Here is a 16,556-nt window from a genome sequence, read left to right as displayed (position 1 = left end):
TGCAAAAATAGTATTTTTAAAGTGTTTCAAGTATACAGTTCAGTGCTCTATTAATTTTTAAACTCTCTTTTACATCAACTACTAATTGTTAAAAAAATATTGTTTTGCAGAAATCATGAAAAATCTAGAGTAAATTTTGAAAACAATCTATAAGTCATGGGTCTTTTTATGCAGATAGGACCTTTTAAAAATTCAATCTAGAAATGATAGTTTACGCAGAGGCTTTGAAATTAATCAAAAGATTTTTTTAAGCCAAATATTGTATGTCAAAATTAATAAATTGTGATTTGAAGCGTAACAATTTGTTTAAAATTAAATTGTGATTTGAAGCGTAACAATTTGTTTTTTTTTGTATTAAAATGAAAAAACATGCAAAAAGAAATTATTGGAGAGAGTCAAAATGCCAAAGCTTTCTTGATGGTTCCGAGCAATTGTAGTAAAATATTTACAACAAACTAAAAATCTCTACTCACTTCTCCTCCTCGACTTTCGTCTTCAGCTGCACCTGCAGATCCTCGATGCGCGACTCGAGCGCCGATATCTTCACCAACGCCCCCGGCAAATCCCTTGCATCCCGCTCGTACTCCTGCGTCTGCTTGCGCAACTCGCTAATCTCGCGCTGCTTCAAATCCAACACACACCGCAAGCTGTCCACCTCGTCCTGCAGGATCTGGGCGTGGCTCAGGTTACCGGACGAGCGGTTCTGCTGCAGCGGGCTGGCGGCAAACGGCGTCGCGGCCATCAGGGTGGTGTTTTCGGTGCGGTCTGGACTGCTGCGGGAGGGTGACACCGAGCTGGTGCGGTTGTGCCGCAGGATGGTGCACTCGTCCTGGGTGAGGCAGAGCTTGTCCTGGAGGTCCTGCTCGCGGTTGTCGGCGGCCCGCCGCAGCGCGTCCATCTGGCGGTTCAGGGCGTTCAGCTGCTCGGTGAGGTCTCGTTCGCGCATGGCCGCAGCCTGGAGCCGTTCGGCGAACTCCAGCTCGCTCGAGTGCACCTTGTCGCGGAGTTCGTTCTCGGTGCAGCTGAGGGCGGAGATTCGCTGGAGCAGTTCGTGCTCGCGGGACTGGGCCTGCTTGAGGGCGGCATCCCGCTCGGCGAGCTGCGCCTCGAACTCGTCGGTGCGGGTGCGCAGGGCGGTGCAGGCTTCCAGGTCTTTGCGGAGCAGTTCCGCCTCGAGGGCGGTGATGCGGTCGGAGGCGTAGCGCTGCGCGTCCGCGAGGTGGGATTCCACTGTAGATAGGGAAGAATTTTGTTAGTTAAATGTTGGATTTGAAAGGTGGATAAGTTCTAACTCACCCTTGCTGAGTTCGCAGCGGTGTAGCTCCTGCAGTTCGGCTTCCCGTTCCGTCGTGTCGAGCAGCTGCTGCTTGAGCGACTGGCACTGGTCGCGCTCGTCGTCGAGCATCGATTTGGTCTCTAGCAGGTCATGGGTCGCCTTCTGGTGGGACTGCTTGATCGTGGGACAGGAAAAGGCATCCAGCTGGAAAGAGAGATAAAACGCGAGGTTTAGTATTTTTGTGGAATTTGGGGAGTTTTGGGCGGGGATCCAGACCAGCAGAAAATGGAACCGCCTGAACATGACTCGTCAAGCCGGAGGACAAATCTCGAATAAAAACACGAACGCCCCAGCCGAAACGAGAGCAATCTCGGCATCAACTAGAGGTAATTGCAACCAGAGAAGGGCAAAACGTAATGAAATCGCAATCGATTCCGTTCCAGACCAGCGGTTCCGAGCTCATATAACGCACGTTGCAAATCCCTCACTACCTGGCGTGTGTTTTTTGGGATTTTTGATTTGCATTTCGGCCAACGACGAAGTCGTCCACGTTGGGATTTTCTAAACATCCACAAGACCCCGACCAAATCTCTAATGAAAACAGGTGCTTTCCAAAGTCTACCTGGACTTCAAACGCTCCAACGAGATTAGCTCGACTGCCAAAAACTGCGTGAAATTGCCGATTACGATCTCAACGATCTACGGTTGACCTTTTTTTGCTGTTGGAAAAATCCGTCACTTTTTTGTGTGAGTGAGTTAGTCCCCTTCAAAGCAGTCTTATCCTCGGGGTCGAGAGTTGCGAGAGACAATGTGCAGAAAGCCCCGGATTTATGCCCTCTGTCCCTGTCAAAAGGGCAGTAAAATTCAAATGATGGAGATTTGCTTCCAGAAGACGAACCACCACCGAGAGCCTGCAATTGTGTCCTGGCAAAACCAACGGACGCTTTTATTGACTTTTGCCGGGAAGTTTTGTCGTGTCGTCTGCTACAAGGGCAGCTCATGAATATTGCTGTAGACGACGGTGGAGGACGACAGCTTTTGCAGTTCTGCATCAGGTCAGAAATGCGGGAGGATTTCCGCAGAAGTACGTACAATTTTGTTTGTTTTATAATGGCGGGAGGGATTTTAGGGAAAAAACGACCGTTGGTAGATGAAATTTGGAGGAAAAGAACGACGACATTAGTCTGCTATCAATAAAATATCGCTGATTTTTTACTATAGGCGCCCCCTAAAGTGAGTTAAAGTTTTTGAAAAATATTAGTTAAAAGATGAATAATTCAACTATATAAAATATTTGAAAAATAAAATAGTCAAATAATAAACAAATTAACTGAAAGAGAAAAAAATATAAGTTTTAAGCAAGCTTAATATAAAAAATAGAATTGTCAAAAAAACATTTTCTGAATAAATTATCAAAAACATGACAAAATATTCAACGCAAAATGCATAATTGTAATTTTGGTTCAGTATTGATTTATTCAAACTCTTCTAATCATTTTTAATTTCCAAAACTCCAAAAAATAAATACTTTGATCATCATCCTTTATCCTTTAAGCCTTCAGTTCAATATGTTTAAACCTTTAATTAATTTTAATTAAAATTATTAATTTCAATTATTGATTTTTTTTAAATCTTTGATTCTTCATGATCTGCTTCGACTGAAAAGCTAAAAATTTAATGTTATAGCTAATAGTTGAAAAAAAAGTCAATCATATGAACACACAAAAAGGAATAATAATAACAGAAAGAAGACTCAACTCACAACAATACATTTAAAAAATAAACAAAATAGGTACATAAAATAAAATTTTGAGGTATCTCAAATTACCAGAAATAAAAACGTTGCAAAATTTATCACAAAATTTGTCTACATCAACACGGGAAAGATAAAAATCCAAGAAGAAAAAAGATATAATCTTCTCGAATAAATAAATGTTGCCAAATATTTGATAAAAGATACCTATTATACAAGCAGATTAATTTATAAAAATGATTAGTACGAGAACACATTTTTTGAAGATAAATCCAAGGGAACTTGAAGCTGAATTTTAGATTTTTTGTAAAAAAAAAACCTTGCTAACAAAAAACAGCTACCCTATAAAATCAGATTTATTTCTGACAAATGATAAACAAATTTACCAAGTTTTTTTTTTCAAATTAATCTAGAGATCACCCAAGCAGAAACTTTACACAAAGAAACTAATAATATTAAAAAAATGATTTACCATTACGAAGTCCATCATCTCGATGTCCAAATCCAAAAGATGACACGATGACATATCCATTTTTGTCTTATTTCTCGGTAAACTTAGTTTCACAAAAAATCACGTTTTAAACTATCACTAAAACATTGCACACTTTCAAAATTCTGCTACGCAGTCACGATCAATCTTTACTCTCACTCTTAACTTAAAAGATCACGTTATTTTCTAATATTGCAAATCCCCGTCCTTCTCACTGTTCGTGGTTAGAACCGTCCCGTTTGGCTTCTTCAGTTAGACTGACTGTTCCAACCGAGGTCGTCTCCAAATTCTCGAGAAATCCTGATCGTACCTGCCCCTAGAATAGGGCTACCTGTTTGGACTCGGTACCTTTCCAGACTTTCCACATCGGTATGCAAATGACGGTTCAACTACCATCAGCAGGCAATTTACGACGAGCTATTCTGCACTCTCGGCAGGATATTCGACGAACGAAACCGAAAGCCCATGAGCCATTATCCCCTTTTCAGGTAAAGTGAAATTTGAGTGTGTTTGTGTGCAAGATGGATAGATGTGTTGTTGTTGCAGACATGTTTCCTATGAATATTTATTTCCGGACCGCAACCGGACGGACCCGAGAGCGAATCTAACAAGTATGTCAATTTGCTAATACCGTGCTAAATAAGTCTGAATTTTTTGGTTACGGATGGAACAGATATGGATGGTGACAGGATTTCGGTAATAAGGCGTAAAATTTATTCCGGGGAAAAATAATGCAAAATTATGCGTGATTTGTACTGTCTGAAGCAGCCTAAGCAAGCAACATTAGTAGGTAAATGACTGAAAATCCACCTATCATACCTGCTTGAGTGATTCACTGCAAGAATTTATAAGGGGCATGAGTTTGCTTAAGCTTCTTACCGCTTTGTAATAATTCAGGTCATCTAAAAGTGACATTTACTGATAATGGATACCTTACAATTTTTGAAAACGAGATCTCGTTGTTGTGCTTGACTCATTAATTACATGAGTAATTGCTTGTTGGTTTTGATTGAAAAGGTAGAAATATGTCCTTGGGAAAATAAACCTTAATTTTTTTCCAATGGATGCATTTTCAGATAGATGTTCAGTCAAAAAGTATCTTTTCTCTTTTCATGGAATTTTATTGCAAAGCACTAAGTTCAGCCCAGACTTGATTATCAGAAGCCTTAATACTCCAGAGTTCGAAAAATCGAATAATGAACAAAAAACGTTTTTATTATTTTCTTACTTTCTACTTACTTAACAGAAAACTCGAGTTAGACAGTTAGTTGGAATAGAGAATGGGTAACACCTATGATTAGGAAAAATGTATGAAAAAAAAATTGATTTCATGAAAACTTTATTCCAAGTTTCGATTTTACTAGTTTTTATGGATATTTTTTTTCATTTGTTCGTTTAATTGCTTTTAAAGAATGTTCTGTTCCCAAGCCGTAAATGATAATAGAAATAATTGCAAGGAACTCCAAATCTTTAGGAATTAGCCAATCACACAAGAAGTAAAATGCAAAGTTCTGTAAAGAAAATTTATTAAATTATCAAAAAAAAACTTTCTTGATTGTATATCAGATCTACAATTTGTTTTAAAATTAAGTAGCCAGATGTATGTGTTTATGTTATACATGACCAATATGACAAATAACTTTGCAGAAAGTTCTTTAAACTTATTTAATTTTATAAAATTTGAATATTCAGCCATTACTATCAAAATGTCAATTTTCTTGACCAGTATTCAAAACCATGAATTTTGTACCTTGGTAGAGCACTGAACATTGCAGCTAAAGGTGTAACATTTTCGCGTGACAGTTCCACGGAAGCAGGAGAAAAAAGTTCTAGTACACTCAAACCCCGATGGTTTGACACCAACGGTTGTTAAAGAACGGGGTCACGTTTTAGTTTGACACCCCTTTTACACGGAGTTCACACACACTACCAAACGTTTGTTTTGATAGTGTGCGTGAGCGCCGTGTAAAAAGTGACAGTTCGTCACTTTTTAGTTTGACTTTGACCAACCAACGGGGTACAAACTAAAAAAGTGTCAAACGAAAAAGTGACCAACCACCGGGGGTTGAGTGTACTTGAATCCAAATAATGTGTTCGGGGGAGGCTGCACTCAACCAATCAGCGACCGTATATTTTCTTGCTTGATTTTTTTCTTTCCCATCTTAATTTTTTACTACTTAAAAATTATTTTATCTAACTAATGAGGTAGTTAACTTGTAATTAAAGACATCCCTTTTTTATATGAAACAAAGTTATTATAATTGAACAAATACCGCACATTCGATTCAATTGGTATTAATAGATTAAAGTGCAAATAAGCAGTAAAAATGTGAAATAATTATTTTTTTTATTTGTCTAAATATGTTCAACATTTTAAATAAACTTTAATTTTTGGAATAATATGTGTTTGTTGGAAAAATCAGAAATTTTAGTCATAACAAGTACTTTTCAGATTTTTTGAAGATAAAGTACATAAAGTTTAATTTTAACTGAAAAATTCCTGTTTTACTATTTTTTTATATTATGTCCATGATTGTCCATTTCTGAAAAAAAAATCGAATAGTTCAGAAAGTTTCCAAAAATATTGCCTAAGGGACATTGAAAATTGGATCTATGGTTGCTGCAAAACAGCTAATAAATAAAAAAGAAACAAGAAAATTATTTTTTATGTCTCAACCAAACGTTCCTATATTTTCTAATGCCAATATCTCAGCTACTAATGGTCCAATTTTCAACGTTGAAAAATTAAAATTTTGTGAAATTTTATGATATTTTCGAAAAATATATTTTGAAAGTTTGTGATGGAGACTAATATTCCAAATAGGCGTAATATAGAAAGTTTTGCCTTTTTGAAATGTTAGTCTTTATTTCAAATAAAATAATCTAGAAAATAAAAATGTTGGAAATCGTTGATTTCAAACTAGCTGGATAAATGTGCTCAAAATATTACAGAATTTGATTAAATCTAATTGTATAGTGTAACTTCTTCAATAGAATTTGCAATAGAAAATAAAAATGTTTGAAATCGGCCAATTTCGTAGAGGATTGCTCAAATGTATTTAAAATTTAAACATAAAATAAACCAAGAAAACGCTAATTGTTGTTTTTACATACATTCATTCACTTTCTACAAACAATTGAAAACATGTTATAATCTTCAAAACGACTTCAAAAAAGTGTTATTTGTGTTTCAAAATATACCCAAAAATTATATTTAAACACTTGAAGATTTTAACAAAAATTTTAACAAATTTGAACGACCCTAATATACAATGTCATATATAGTTCGCAATCGAGATTTTTTTTCTTTTTAATTTAATCTTTTAGCAAAATAAATTGTTTGGTCCCTGATTTATTTGCAGATTTAAAAGGGAGCATTCATGCATTGGCAAATTTCCCAGCAATTTATATTTAGGTATTTCAAATTAAGACAGTTAGCATTTTCATCCCCCAAAAACCATCAATTTTTTAACGTTGTTTTTGAGTATGGAGCCATGTCCACGAGAGAGGGGAGGTGAGATTTCAAAAAAAAAGTCTCCGCATGGTTTGGTGTATGGATGCTCCCTAATCTGTTGGTTCCACTGAAAAAAATCCTGGCTAAGTTTCTAAGTTTTCATATAAAAAAATAAAAGCGGTAACCATGAAAAAATGTTGGTGAGCTAGAAAAAATACTCTAAATTATTAAGATAAGTTCTATTTCCTCAACTGCTGCAATAAGATGTCGAATTTAAAAACATACCTTTTTCCTTTTCTTGATTGAAAATATAAAAAAAGTGAAACATCCTTAGTGATATAAATTTATCAAACAAAATTGTCTCTTACCAAAGAAATTGTGAAATTATTTTTTTTTGTTTTTATCCGTACTCGCTAAAACAATAGAAAATGAATGTAATTTTAGTTTAGTTTTAGTATTTATCTGCATCTGAACATTTCTATCATTAAAAAAGAGAATATCTTCATTAATTTTGCAATTAAACAAACATAGTACATGTTATATTGATGCTACTGTGCTCTCTCGTACTAAGCTTGTTGGGATTCCTATCTAGTTAGCACGTTCAATTTATTTTATTCTTCTCACATGAATTTTATTTATTTTCAGCCTCTTCTTAGTTCTTATAAAACCAGCAAAATGGCGTTGTGACTGGGGACATGCTTCAAAACTTTTTTGAGCCAGAGTAAGATAGTAGCTCCTAACAAAAGATCAATCGAGAATAATTCAATGATGATAAACTAAATAAATGCATTATTTTTAAACAATGTTTGATTCCATTTCAAACCAATTGTAACGGGGACGGCGTAAATAAATTCATAACAGGGTCGAACTTAAATTGGATCTTCTTTAAAATATCCTACGCTTTGGAACATACTCTATCACCATTTCGTAACCCAATAAATTTATGTTTTTATTTGGAGGAATATTTGTTCTTCTCAACTTTAGCTGTTGCACTGCGTTTGAAAAAAGGTCCCTCCAACCAACACCAAATCCAACACTTTCCCTAAAACAAAAACTGCGCTCCATAAAAGTGCCCTACATTGCCGCAATTCCAGAGCACATCGTTCTGAACCAATTTTCACGATTTCACGGCTGGAGGCCAGCAAAAAAAAAAGCGATAGGCCAAAAAACTTTGGGGTTTTTCCAAAGTCGATCTGTTGTCATTACAAACCATAAAAAATGGGCCTCACTTGTTTATGGTAAAAGGCGGGAAAGGGTTACTCGCCCGGATTTCAACCCTTTCCATGCTTTCAGGCTGCCCCTCGATATAAACAAAGGAACAGGTCCAAAACAGGTTACTAAGATCGTCTGTTTTACCTGGTTCGAGAGTAAGTAATTTGATGAAATTCTTGATGTAAAGTTTGATTTTTTGTACAATATCAATGTTTTTGACGCAAGCGAAACCCTTCCAAATATCTTTTGTATAATTTGCATAAATAACTACCACTTATTAGAATATTCTGCGCACAAGCACCTTCTAATAACTCATTATTCAAATACCAAGTGTCCTGCAACCATAACTAGTGCACCTGAACAATTAAATTAACATATTTTCAAAAGTGCTAAATTTGAATATTTTATTAAAATATTCTCTCACTCTCGAAAAAATGCAAATTTCAAAAACTCTACCGTGATGCAAAAGCGGCCCCTGTGGGAAACTGTCCAGATCGACGTTCCCACCGTTTTGGAAGATCGAGCGATTCCGGAGGTGCTCGTCCTTTTTCCCGAAATGCAAATCTCCACTGCAAGTGCAATTAACGCGGGGTCCAATTCACTTGCCTTCCATGACTAGTTTTAGCACCGGCTAGCATTCAATCGATTCCTTTCTTTCGAGGTGTAAAAAGGAGGTTGGGATAAAATATGCAAATGAGAGCAATTAAAGTGGGAAATTGGGACCTCCTTTGCCTCTATCGGTCCTGCCTAGGTGCGCTAGGGATGTCAACGATTTTTTTTACTCCAGGTAGTTCTTCTACGAGGCAGTGCTGCCAGCAGCTTTTTCCCAGGTGCAGAAGATTCTCATTTTTGTTCCACGTTTTGCTCTACTTTTTTTTACAAAAACACGGAGGACATGAAGCGGATAATTGCTCCTGATCCGGCAGGATTTCAAGAGGATGAGTTATGCTTAAGGGGTGGGAGCGAAACTCGAGGAGATTAAGTCGCTTTTTATGCTGCTCTTCGAGAGTTTCACTTTTAATGGTCCAGCGCAGTTGCACTCTGGAGAGCTCGAAATTGTCATCAGCGAGATTAGAGGGTCATTTGCAGCGAGAGGATTCATGGTCCCTTTTTTATTGTTTCACTCTGAGGACAAATCTCTAAGCTGCGGACTTTATGCTTGGGCACTTTTTTGAGAGCACTCTCCTCAAGGCTGAAACAATTATTTCATTTAAGTGGTCATTTGGATTAAGGTGCAGATACCTTAATCGTAATCCCAAAAATCCCAAAATTGAGCGCATTTCTTTAAACAATCGCATTGTCAAACTTGGCGAATGCTTTCAAAACGCAACCATCTTCACAAAGAAATATTGAACCAATTTAAAAAGCTTGTTGCAAAAGCATCCAACACATCGATTCTCCTCGATTGACTCCCATTACGCCAATTTCGAATAACTCGAACCCTAAAATCAGAGAGACCCCCGCTTATAATTGCACAGAACAAATTTAGCCCTGCTTCATGTGCAATTTAGTTGCAACAGGTGCTGCTCTCACCGACGGAAAGGTTCAACCACCTGTTACCCATCAGCAGACCGTCAGACCCTGCCTGGATTGCCACATATTGTATCATAAAACGGTTGACCGGGCGGGCCACTTTACGGACGGTCCAATAAAATTGAAAATTGATCCCCGTGTTCCACCGTTGTTGGCGAAAAGGGACCCGATTTGGACGGAGAGCGACCAGCGTGGTTGGTGGAGAACAACTGGTTTTGGGCGAAAATTGCATTCAAGCTTGTAATTTGGTGCATGGAAAGGCGATCCATCGGCAATTTGAGGCAAATTTGCTGAAATTATACAAAATTCGTATTTGTACTATTTTTTTACTAAAGTATTTCACAAAACTACGAAAAAATTATTTGTTCAATATTTGTATCATAGGTATATCCCAATCTCAAAAACACGGATTCAAACTTTACTAGGTAAGTGTTCATTAGTATGAACACTGAAAAAGAATAAAAAAGGATCCAAAAATTCATGTTCGGATGAAAAATTGAATAAAGTATCGAAAAGTACTCAGATTTTTTTTAAAAAGTGTACTGTAAATATGTAAAATAAAATGTACTTTTCGAATTAGCAATAACCCGGAAAGATAATTTCTTCGTTCAGAACGAAAATCTCAAGTATTTCGACATAAAAACGTTGAATTCCCAAAAAACTTAGGAGACCATTTTGTGTCATTGGTTCACCCATACAAGCCTCCATACAATGTTGGCAGCTGTCTATACAAAAATGGTATGTAAAAAATCGAAAATCTGTAACTTTTGAAAAAAAAATCTGATCGATTCGGTGTCTTGGGCAAAGTTAAACATAATGATGAGGACTATTTGAAAAAAAAACAGGCACACAAAAATATATTTTGCCGGTTTTAAATTTATTTATTTTTTTCACGAAGAAATCAATTCTAGAGTTTTTTTTTAAAGGTTCTATAAACTATTGTGTTTTATATGTTTGTAAGACCTAATAAAAAAAATCTTGAATTTCCCAGAATCCGTATGGTTTAATTATTGATTTTTTTAAACATTTTAGGTGACAAAAACCGTAACTTTTTAGGCATAGAGAAGTATGGACAAAAATGTTGCCGCCAAATCAGGATTATTTTTTAAAGTGTTTTTTTTTTTTGCAAAAAAAAATAGTCAAACATTTTTATTTCTTATATTTTTAATCCAATTTGGAATCGAAAAGTACTTTTCAGATTTTTTGTTAAAGTGCACCGCTTTGAAGACATAGCCACTAAACGTTTAATTTTTACTGAAAAATTCCCGTTTTTCGTTTTTTTAAAACCGTATCCATCCCTAAACAAATGTTTCGAAAGGTTTTTTTTTAAATCGAGATATTTTCACAGTAATTTTCAAAAATCATTTGTTGATGCAAAATTAAATTTGCAATCGAAAATGACTTCACACATTTTTCCATGAAGAGCATCGTTTGTATGCTATACGCAATTCCTGGTACCTTTTTTTTCGAAAAATTTTCAGTTTTTTGCAATTCAAAAATATTTGCTGATCATGTGTATTATTTTTTTTGTAAAAACGGTACAATTCATCACAAAATGGTAAGTTTTTTTTCTCAATGGCACACTTTTTATATGATTTTTTATATTTTTATAAACATGTTCGATACATTCCAAAAAAACACTATTTTTCAAAAAATCATACCTCCTAAACCAAAACCACCATGCACTATGGCTCAAAAGTTATAATTTTAGTCCCCTAAAACTTATTAAAATATGAAGTTTAAAAATATTTTAGGAATTCTACTATTAGTCATAAAAAGTTGAATAAAAAAGCGATTTTTTTTGTGTACCTTTTTTTTAAAGTCCTAATCATAACCTACAACTTTGCGAAAGGCACCAAATCGATCAGAAACTCCGCCTCGAGAAACAGAGTTTCATACATTTACCCCATTTAGTAAGGGAAGCCCTCAAAATTGTATGGAAATCATTGATTCATTCATGGACAGATAAAAAAAAAAAGTTTTGAAATCGCGAAAAAAAACTATTCTTTTTTTTTAGTCACTGCTGGACTGCTGGTCTTTGGAAATTTAAAATCTAAACCAACAATCGAAAATGACCAAAATAAATGTTTTTCGTCCTTTCTAAAGGTTACTCGTGATTCTGAAAAGAAATAATTTGTATACAAAAATGGAGGAAATTAAAATATTTTGATTTTTTTTTTAATAACAATGTACAGTCCAGACCCGATAATCCCAAATCCTTGGCAAAATTTCACTTGGGATAATCGAATCACAAATTTTTTTTCGGATTTCTTTTTTTATTGTTAAAATGTATGACCCCTAAACTACTCTAAAGTAATTTAGAATTTTGAAATTCAACATGGCGTCCAAAAGGTGAATCTTGCGTCAATGTTTGTTTTCTTTTGATTAGTAATGATTTCAGAGAAAGACTTAAGCAAATATTTCAAAGATAGCTTTTAAAAGTAACATTGTTACATTTAACTAAAATGTTTAGTTTTTAGTGAAGTCATCAAAATTAAAAATTAAAATCCTCAGGTTCATCAAACTTAGGAGATGAAATAAGTTCAAGTAATTGCAGAAAAATTAAAATAAAATAAAACATTCTATACATTGAAAAAAAAATGTAATTAAAAAATGCAAAAATTGAATTGCAACAAACATAAAAAGTCAAGTTAATCTAAAACATCTAAAACAATTTAAAAAAAAAATCAATGCATGCAATTAAAAGAAACATGAAAGAAGATAAAAAATTAAAGCAAATAAAAAATTAAACCGTTGATAAAAATTAAAAAAAAAAAACAAAATATTCACAAAAATAAGGATATCAAATAATATAAAATTAAAAAGAAATTACAAACGTTCAAAATAATTATGAAATGCAAATAGTTTAAAAATTTCAAATAGCCTAAAGATTTCAAGTCATTAAAAAAAATCTAAAAAATTTAAATATTAAAAAAATTAAAAATCACAAAAATAACAAAAAACTAAAATTTAAAAAAAAGAACACCAAAAATAGCGAAATTTAAGATGGCGGCCGAAATGGCGGTGGTGAAATAATGAAAAAAATAATTTTTAATTTAATAGGCAACCAACCATTCTAATTTGACTAAATTGGGGTTGGAGAACTCGAATTTGGTGTAAATAGTTTTTTTTGGTTCTTGATTCGATTATCCGAAGTCCCATACAAATCTTCGGATAATCGAGGTTTCGGATAATTGAGTCTGGACTGTACTGCAATTTTTTTTGTTTCGCGTCAATATTTCGATATTTTGCATTTTAAAACACTTTTTTCATTCAAATGTTGAAACCGTGGTTCAAAATTTCAGTTTGAATATTAACTAACGAACTACGTAACTTTCAAAGCTCTGTTTTTTTGCAGACGCTAGATTGTTCAATAGCAAGCAATCTGTCGAGTTCAGAAATTGAATTAAGTTGAGAAGAAGTTGTCCAAGAACTGCCGTCCCGTTTCACCTTAAGAGTTTTGCTTTCGAATGTTATTTAAATATATTTTTTATTGATTTATGGCGAAATTTTATAATAAAGACCGTATAGCGGCAGGGTTGTTTCCTGCACTTCAAACTGAGATGATTTAAAACAATATATTGTGGTCAATTTAAAATGTATGTTACCCCTTAAATATTGCTAACATCTCGAAAAACGAACATATCCAGATGGAACCCCTTTGCCCAGCATCTCCCGTCCCGAAAAACAACCATGAAATCAAACTTTTGCAACCGAGAGTCCTCGACCGCTCCGATTTTTACGATTGTTTTCTTTCTGCCTGAATCGAACGAAACGAAAACATTGCAATAAATTTTGCTCTAGGTTGGCCGCTCTCCATGGAGATTCCCCCCGGCGTGACCACATCGCACCGTCCAATATGCGAATAACTACTATCGCAAACTTGAGACCCCGAGGATTGCTACTGACTGCTATCCTGCGGAGATGTCCCAAAACCGAAACTGAAACCACATGCCCACAAATTAAACTATGCACGCTCGATTTCTCCGCTCCGGTCATCGTGCGTGGCGGACAAACAAACAAACAAGGACATTTTGTTGACTCATCCTCCTTGTCGCAGAGGTGTCCTATAGAGAGCACATGGGGTATTTGGAACCCAAATTCGCTGCGGTTGACCGACCTTGTAATGTTGCTAGAGAATCTGGTGTTACTTACATTATAAACTAAGTATTGTACTAAAACTCCCAGCGCTTCCACGCCTCGGTTGGCATGATTGAGCAAACTAATATCGACTAAATTGGTGCTGACCGCCGAGGTCCCCACCGAGGCCGTCGTCTTGGTCTTGGTCGGCACTCCGTTCGCCATCGGCATCTCCTTGGAACCTTGCGGGGCGGCTCCATTCTGCTGCTTTGAAATTCCGTTCCGGACCTTGGGACTGCCAACGCCGCCGCCATCCGGACAAATCAGCGGCGAACCCGAGTTGGCCTTGTCCAGGATGATGGTGCCATTGCGTTGCAGGCCGCCGGAGCTCTTCAGCGAGGTTGGACTCGTCACTGGCGTGGTGCCATTTTGGTTGGCGACTCCGTTGACCGTTGGGTGGTGGTGGTTCTGGTGGCCGGAGGGCGTCGTCGTCGTCGTTGTGGAGTGTTGTTGCTGTTGTAGGGGCGTTGAAGGTTGTGGTGGGTGCGACCGGCTCGAAAGGGTCTTGGAGTGCAGCAGCTTTGGCGAGTTGACACCCGGTGGCTTGGAGGTCGGCGTTGGGCCAACTAAGCGGTTGTGGTCTGAAAAGGGGGAGAAAGAAAGGCTTTGTTAAACATTTTCTAACTTTAAATCTTCAAATCTTATAGAGAGTAAGAGTAAATTTTTACTAGTTTATTCTGTAGAACTACTTTTCATGACTTCACCATACTCTAAATTTCACAAACTGTATTTTAACCCACTAAATCAGTTCAAAACACCAAATAATTTCCGCAAAGTTACGACCAAATCTAGAAAACAAAATTCACTCGCTGCTCCCATTAATTTCGCTGTTGCTGAGGCGTCTCCAAATTGGCACGAGATTTTTTTCGCCTAAATCTCTCTCACTTGTATTTATATCAACGGCGATTTTTTTCTTGCCTTCACTAGTTCACCCAATAAAATTTAACGGTCTGGAAAAAGTTGAATGAACAGCGGTGGCCGCCACCACGGCGTTGATGCCCATCGATGCCAATCGTACACACACACACATCTACACAGAGACTTGGTTTTGCACATTTTTAACTCAGCTTGGTTCGCCTCAAGTGGTCAAACTGCGCGCGCGACTAGAAATTGTGAATGAAGTGAACCATGCCACAGCTGGACTTGGGCAGTCTTTTTGGAATGGAGAAATGGTGTTTTATTTTGTATCGCTAGCTTCCGCTGTTCGACGAAGTGAATTCTAGATTAAATTTTCAAAACAACCTATCCCTCATGGGTTTCCTATGCAGATAGGACCTTTTGAAAATTTAATCTAGAATTAATGTTTGAAAAACAGTTTAGGGGAATATGTGTGCGCGTGTGTTTGAGTTGAAAATATTGCGAATAAATCAATTTAATTATGGAATCCACAAACATTCCACCCACGCACAGCGCTCAGCAGTTCGCAAATTAGTGTCGGAATTGGAAAGTTTGTTTGCTTTTTTCGCGCTCCGACGGAAAACTAAATTAGAACCACTTGTCGGAACGAAAAGAGGGTGGGTGGGGGTGAATCCTACGTCAGTGTTTGTTTTCTTTTGATTAGTAATAATCTCAGAAAATGACTTTAAAATTTATTTCAAAGATAGCTTTTTTAAGGTAACATGTTACATTAAAAACCAAAATGTTTGGATTTTAGTGAAGTCATCAAATTTAAAAAAAAATCATGTTCATAAAACTCAGGAGAATACATAAATTCAAGGAATTGCAAAAATAAAATAAATTACTTAAAAAATTGAAAAGAATACGTAACTAAAAAATTCAAAACATAAATAACAAAAAAAATTAAAAGAATCTAAATATCCAAAAAAAAATCTAAAACAATTCTAAAATTCATTTTTTTTACCAATGTCATGAATGTAAAAAAAATAAAAAAAAATGTCAAGAAAACAAGAAATTTAAGGAAAACAGTAAATTCAAAAAAAGAAGGAAAGGTAAGAAAATCAAATCAAATAAAAAATAAAAGAAGAGGCATTCAAAAAATCCAAATCAAAACATAAAAATCCAAATCAAAAAATAAATCTCAGAGTCATTAAAAAAAATTCAAAAAAAAAACAAAAAAAAATAGAAATTGAATATATAAAAATATTTAAAGAATTACAAAAATCACACAAACAAAAAAATTATTAAAAACGGGAAATTCAAGAAGTTTCAATTCAAGAAATTCAAGAAATTCAAGAAATTCAAGAAATTCAAGAAATTCAAGAAATTCAAGAAATTCAAGAAGTTCAAGAAATTCAAGAAATTCAAGAAATTCAAGAAATTCAAGAAATTCAAGAAATTCAAGAAATTCAAGAAATTCAAGAAATTCAAGAAATTCAAGAAATTCAAGAAATTCAAGAAATTCAAGAAATTCAAGAAATTCAAGAAATTCAAGAAATTCAAGAAATTCAAGAAATTCAAGAAATTCAAGAAATTCAAGAAATTCAAGAAATTCAAGAAATTCAAGAAATTCAAGAAATTCAAGAAATTCAAGTAACTCAAGAAATTTAAGAAATTCAAAAAATTCAAGAAATTCAAGAAATTCAAGAAATTCAAGAAATTCAAGAAATTCAAGAAATTCAAGAAATTCAAGAAATTCAAGAAATTCAAGAAATTCAAGAAATTCAAGAAATTCAAGAAATTCAAGAAATTCAAGAAATTCAAGAAATTCAAGAAATTCAAGAAATTCAAGAAATTCAAG

At 35.3% G+C, this 16,556-nt stretch overlaps 1 protein-coding gene across 1 annotated transcript in view; it reads right to left on the bottom strand.

The window, feature by feature from the left end:
• The window catches only part of LOC120420085 (serine-rich adhesin for platelets), a 228,836-nt gene that overhangs the window by 3,901 nt on the left and 208,379 nt on the right, over positions 1–16,556 (bottom strand). The window contains exons 6-8 of the mRNA XM_039583018.2: positions 13,874–14,439; positions 1,297–1,480; positions 474–1,230 (exon numbers count right to left, since the gene is read on the bottom strand). Of these exons, the coding sequence (XP_039438952.1) occupies positions 474–1,230; positions 1,297–1,480; positions 13,874–14,439 (1,507 nt within the window). The remainder of the gene's footprint in view (positions 1–473; positions 1,231–1,296; positions 1,481–13,873; positions 14,440–16,556) is intronic.

Source organism: Culex pipiens, chromosome 2 (genome assembly GCF_016801865.2).
Source record: "Culex pipiens pallens isolate TS chromosome 2, TS_CPP_V2, whole genome shotgun sequence".
In the NCBI taxonomy this organism is placed as follows: Eukaryota; Metazoa; Arthropoda; class Insecta; order Diptera; family Culicidae; genus Culex; species Culex pipiens.
This window is presented reverse-complemented; position numbering and strand designations above follow the sequence as displayed.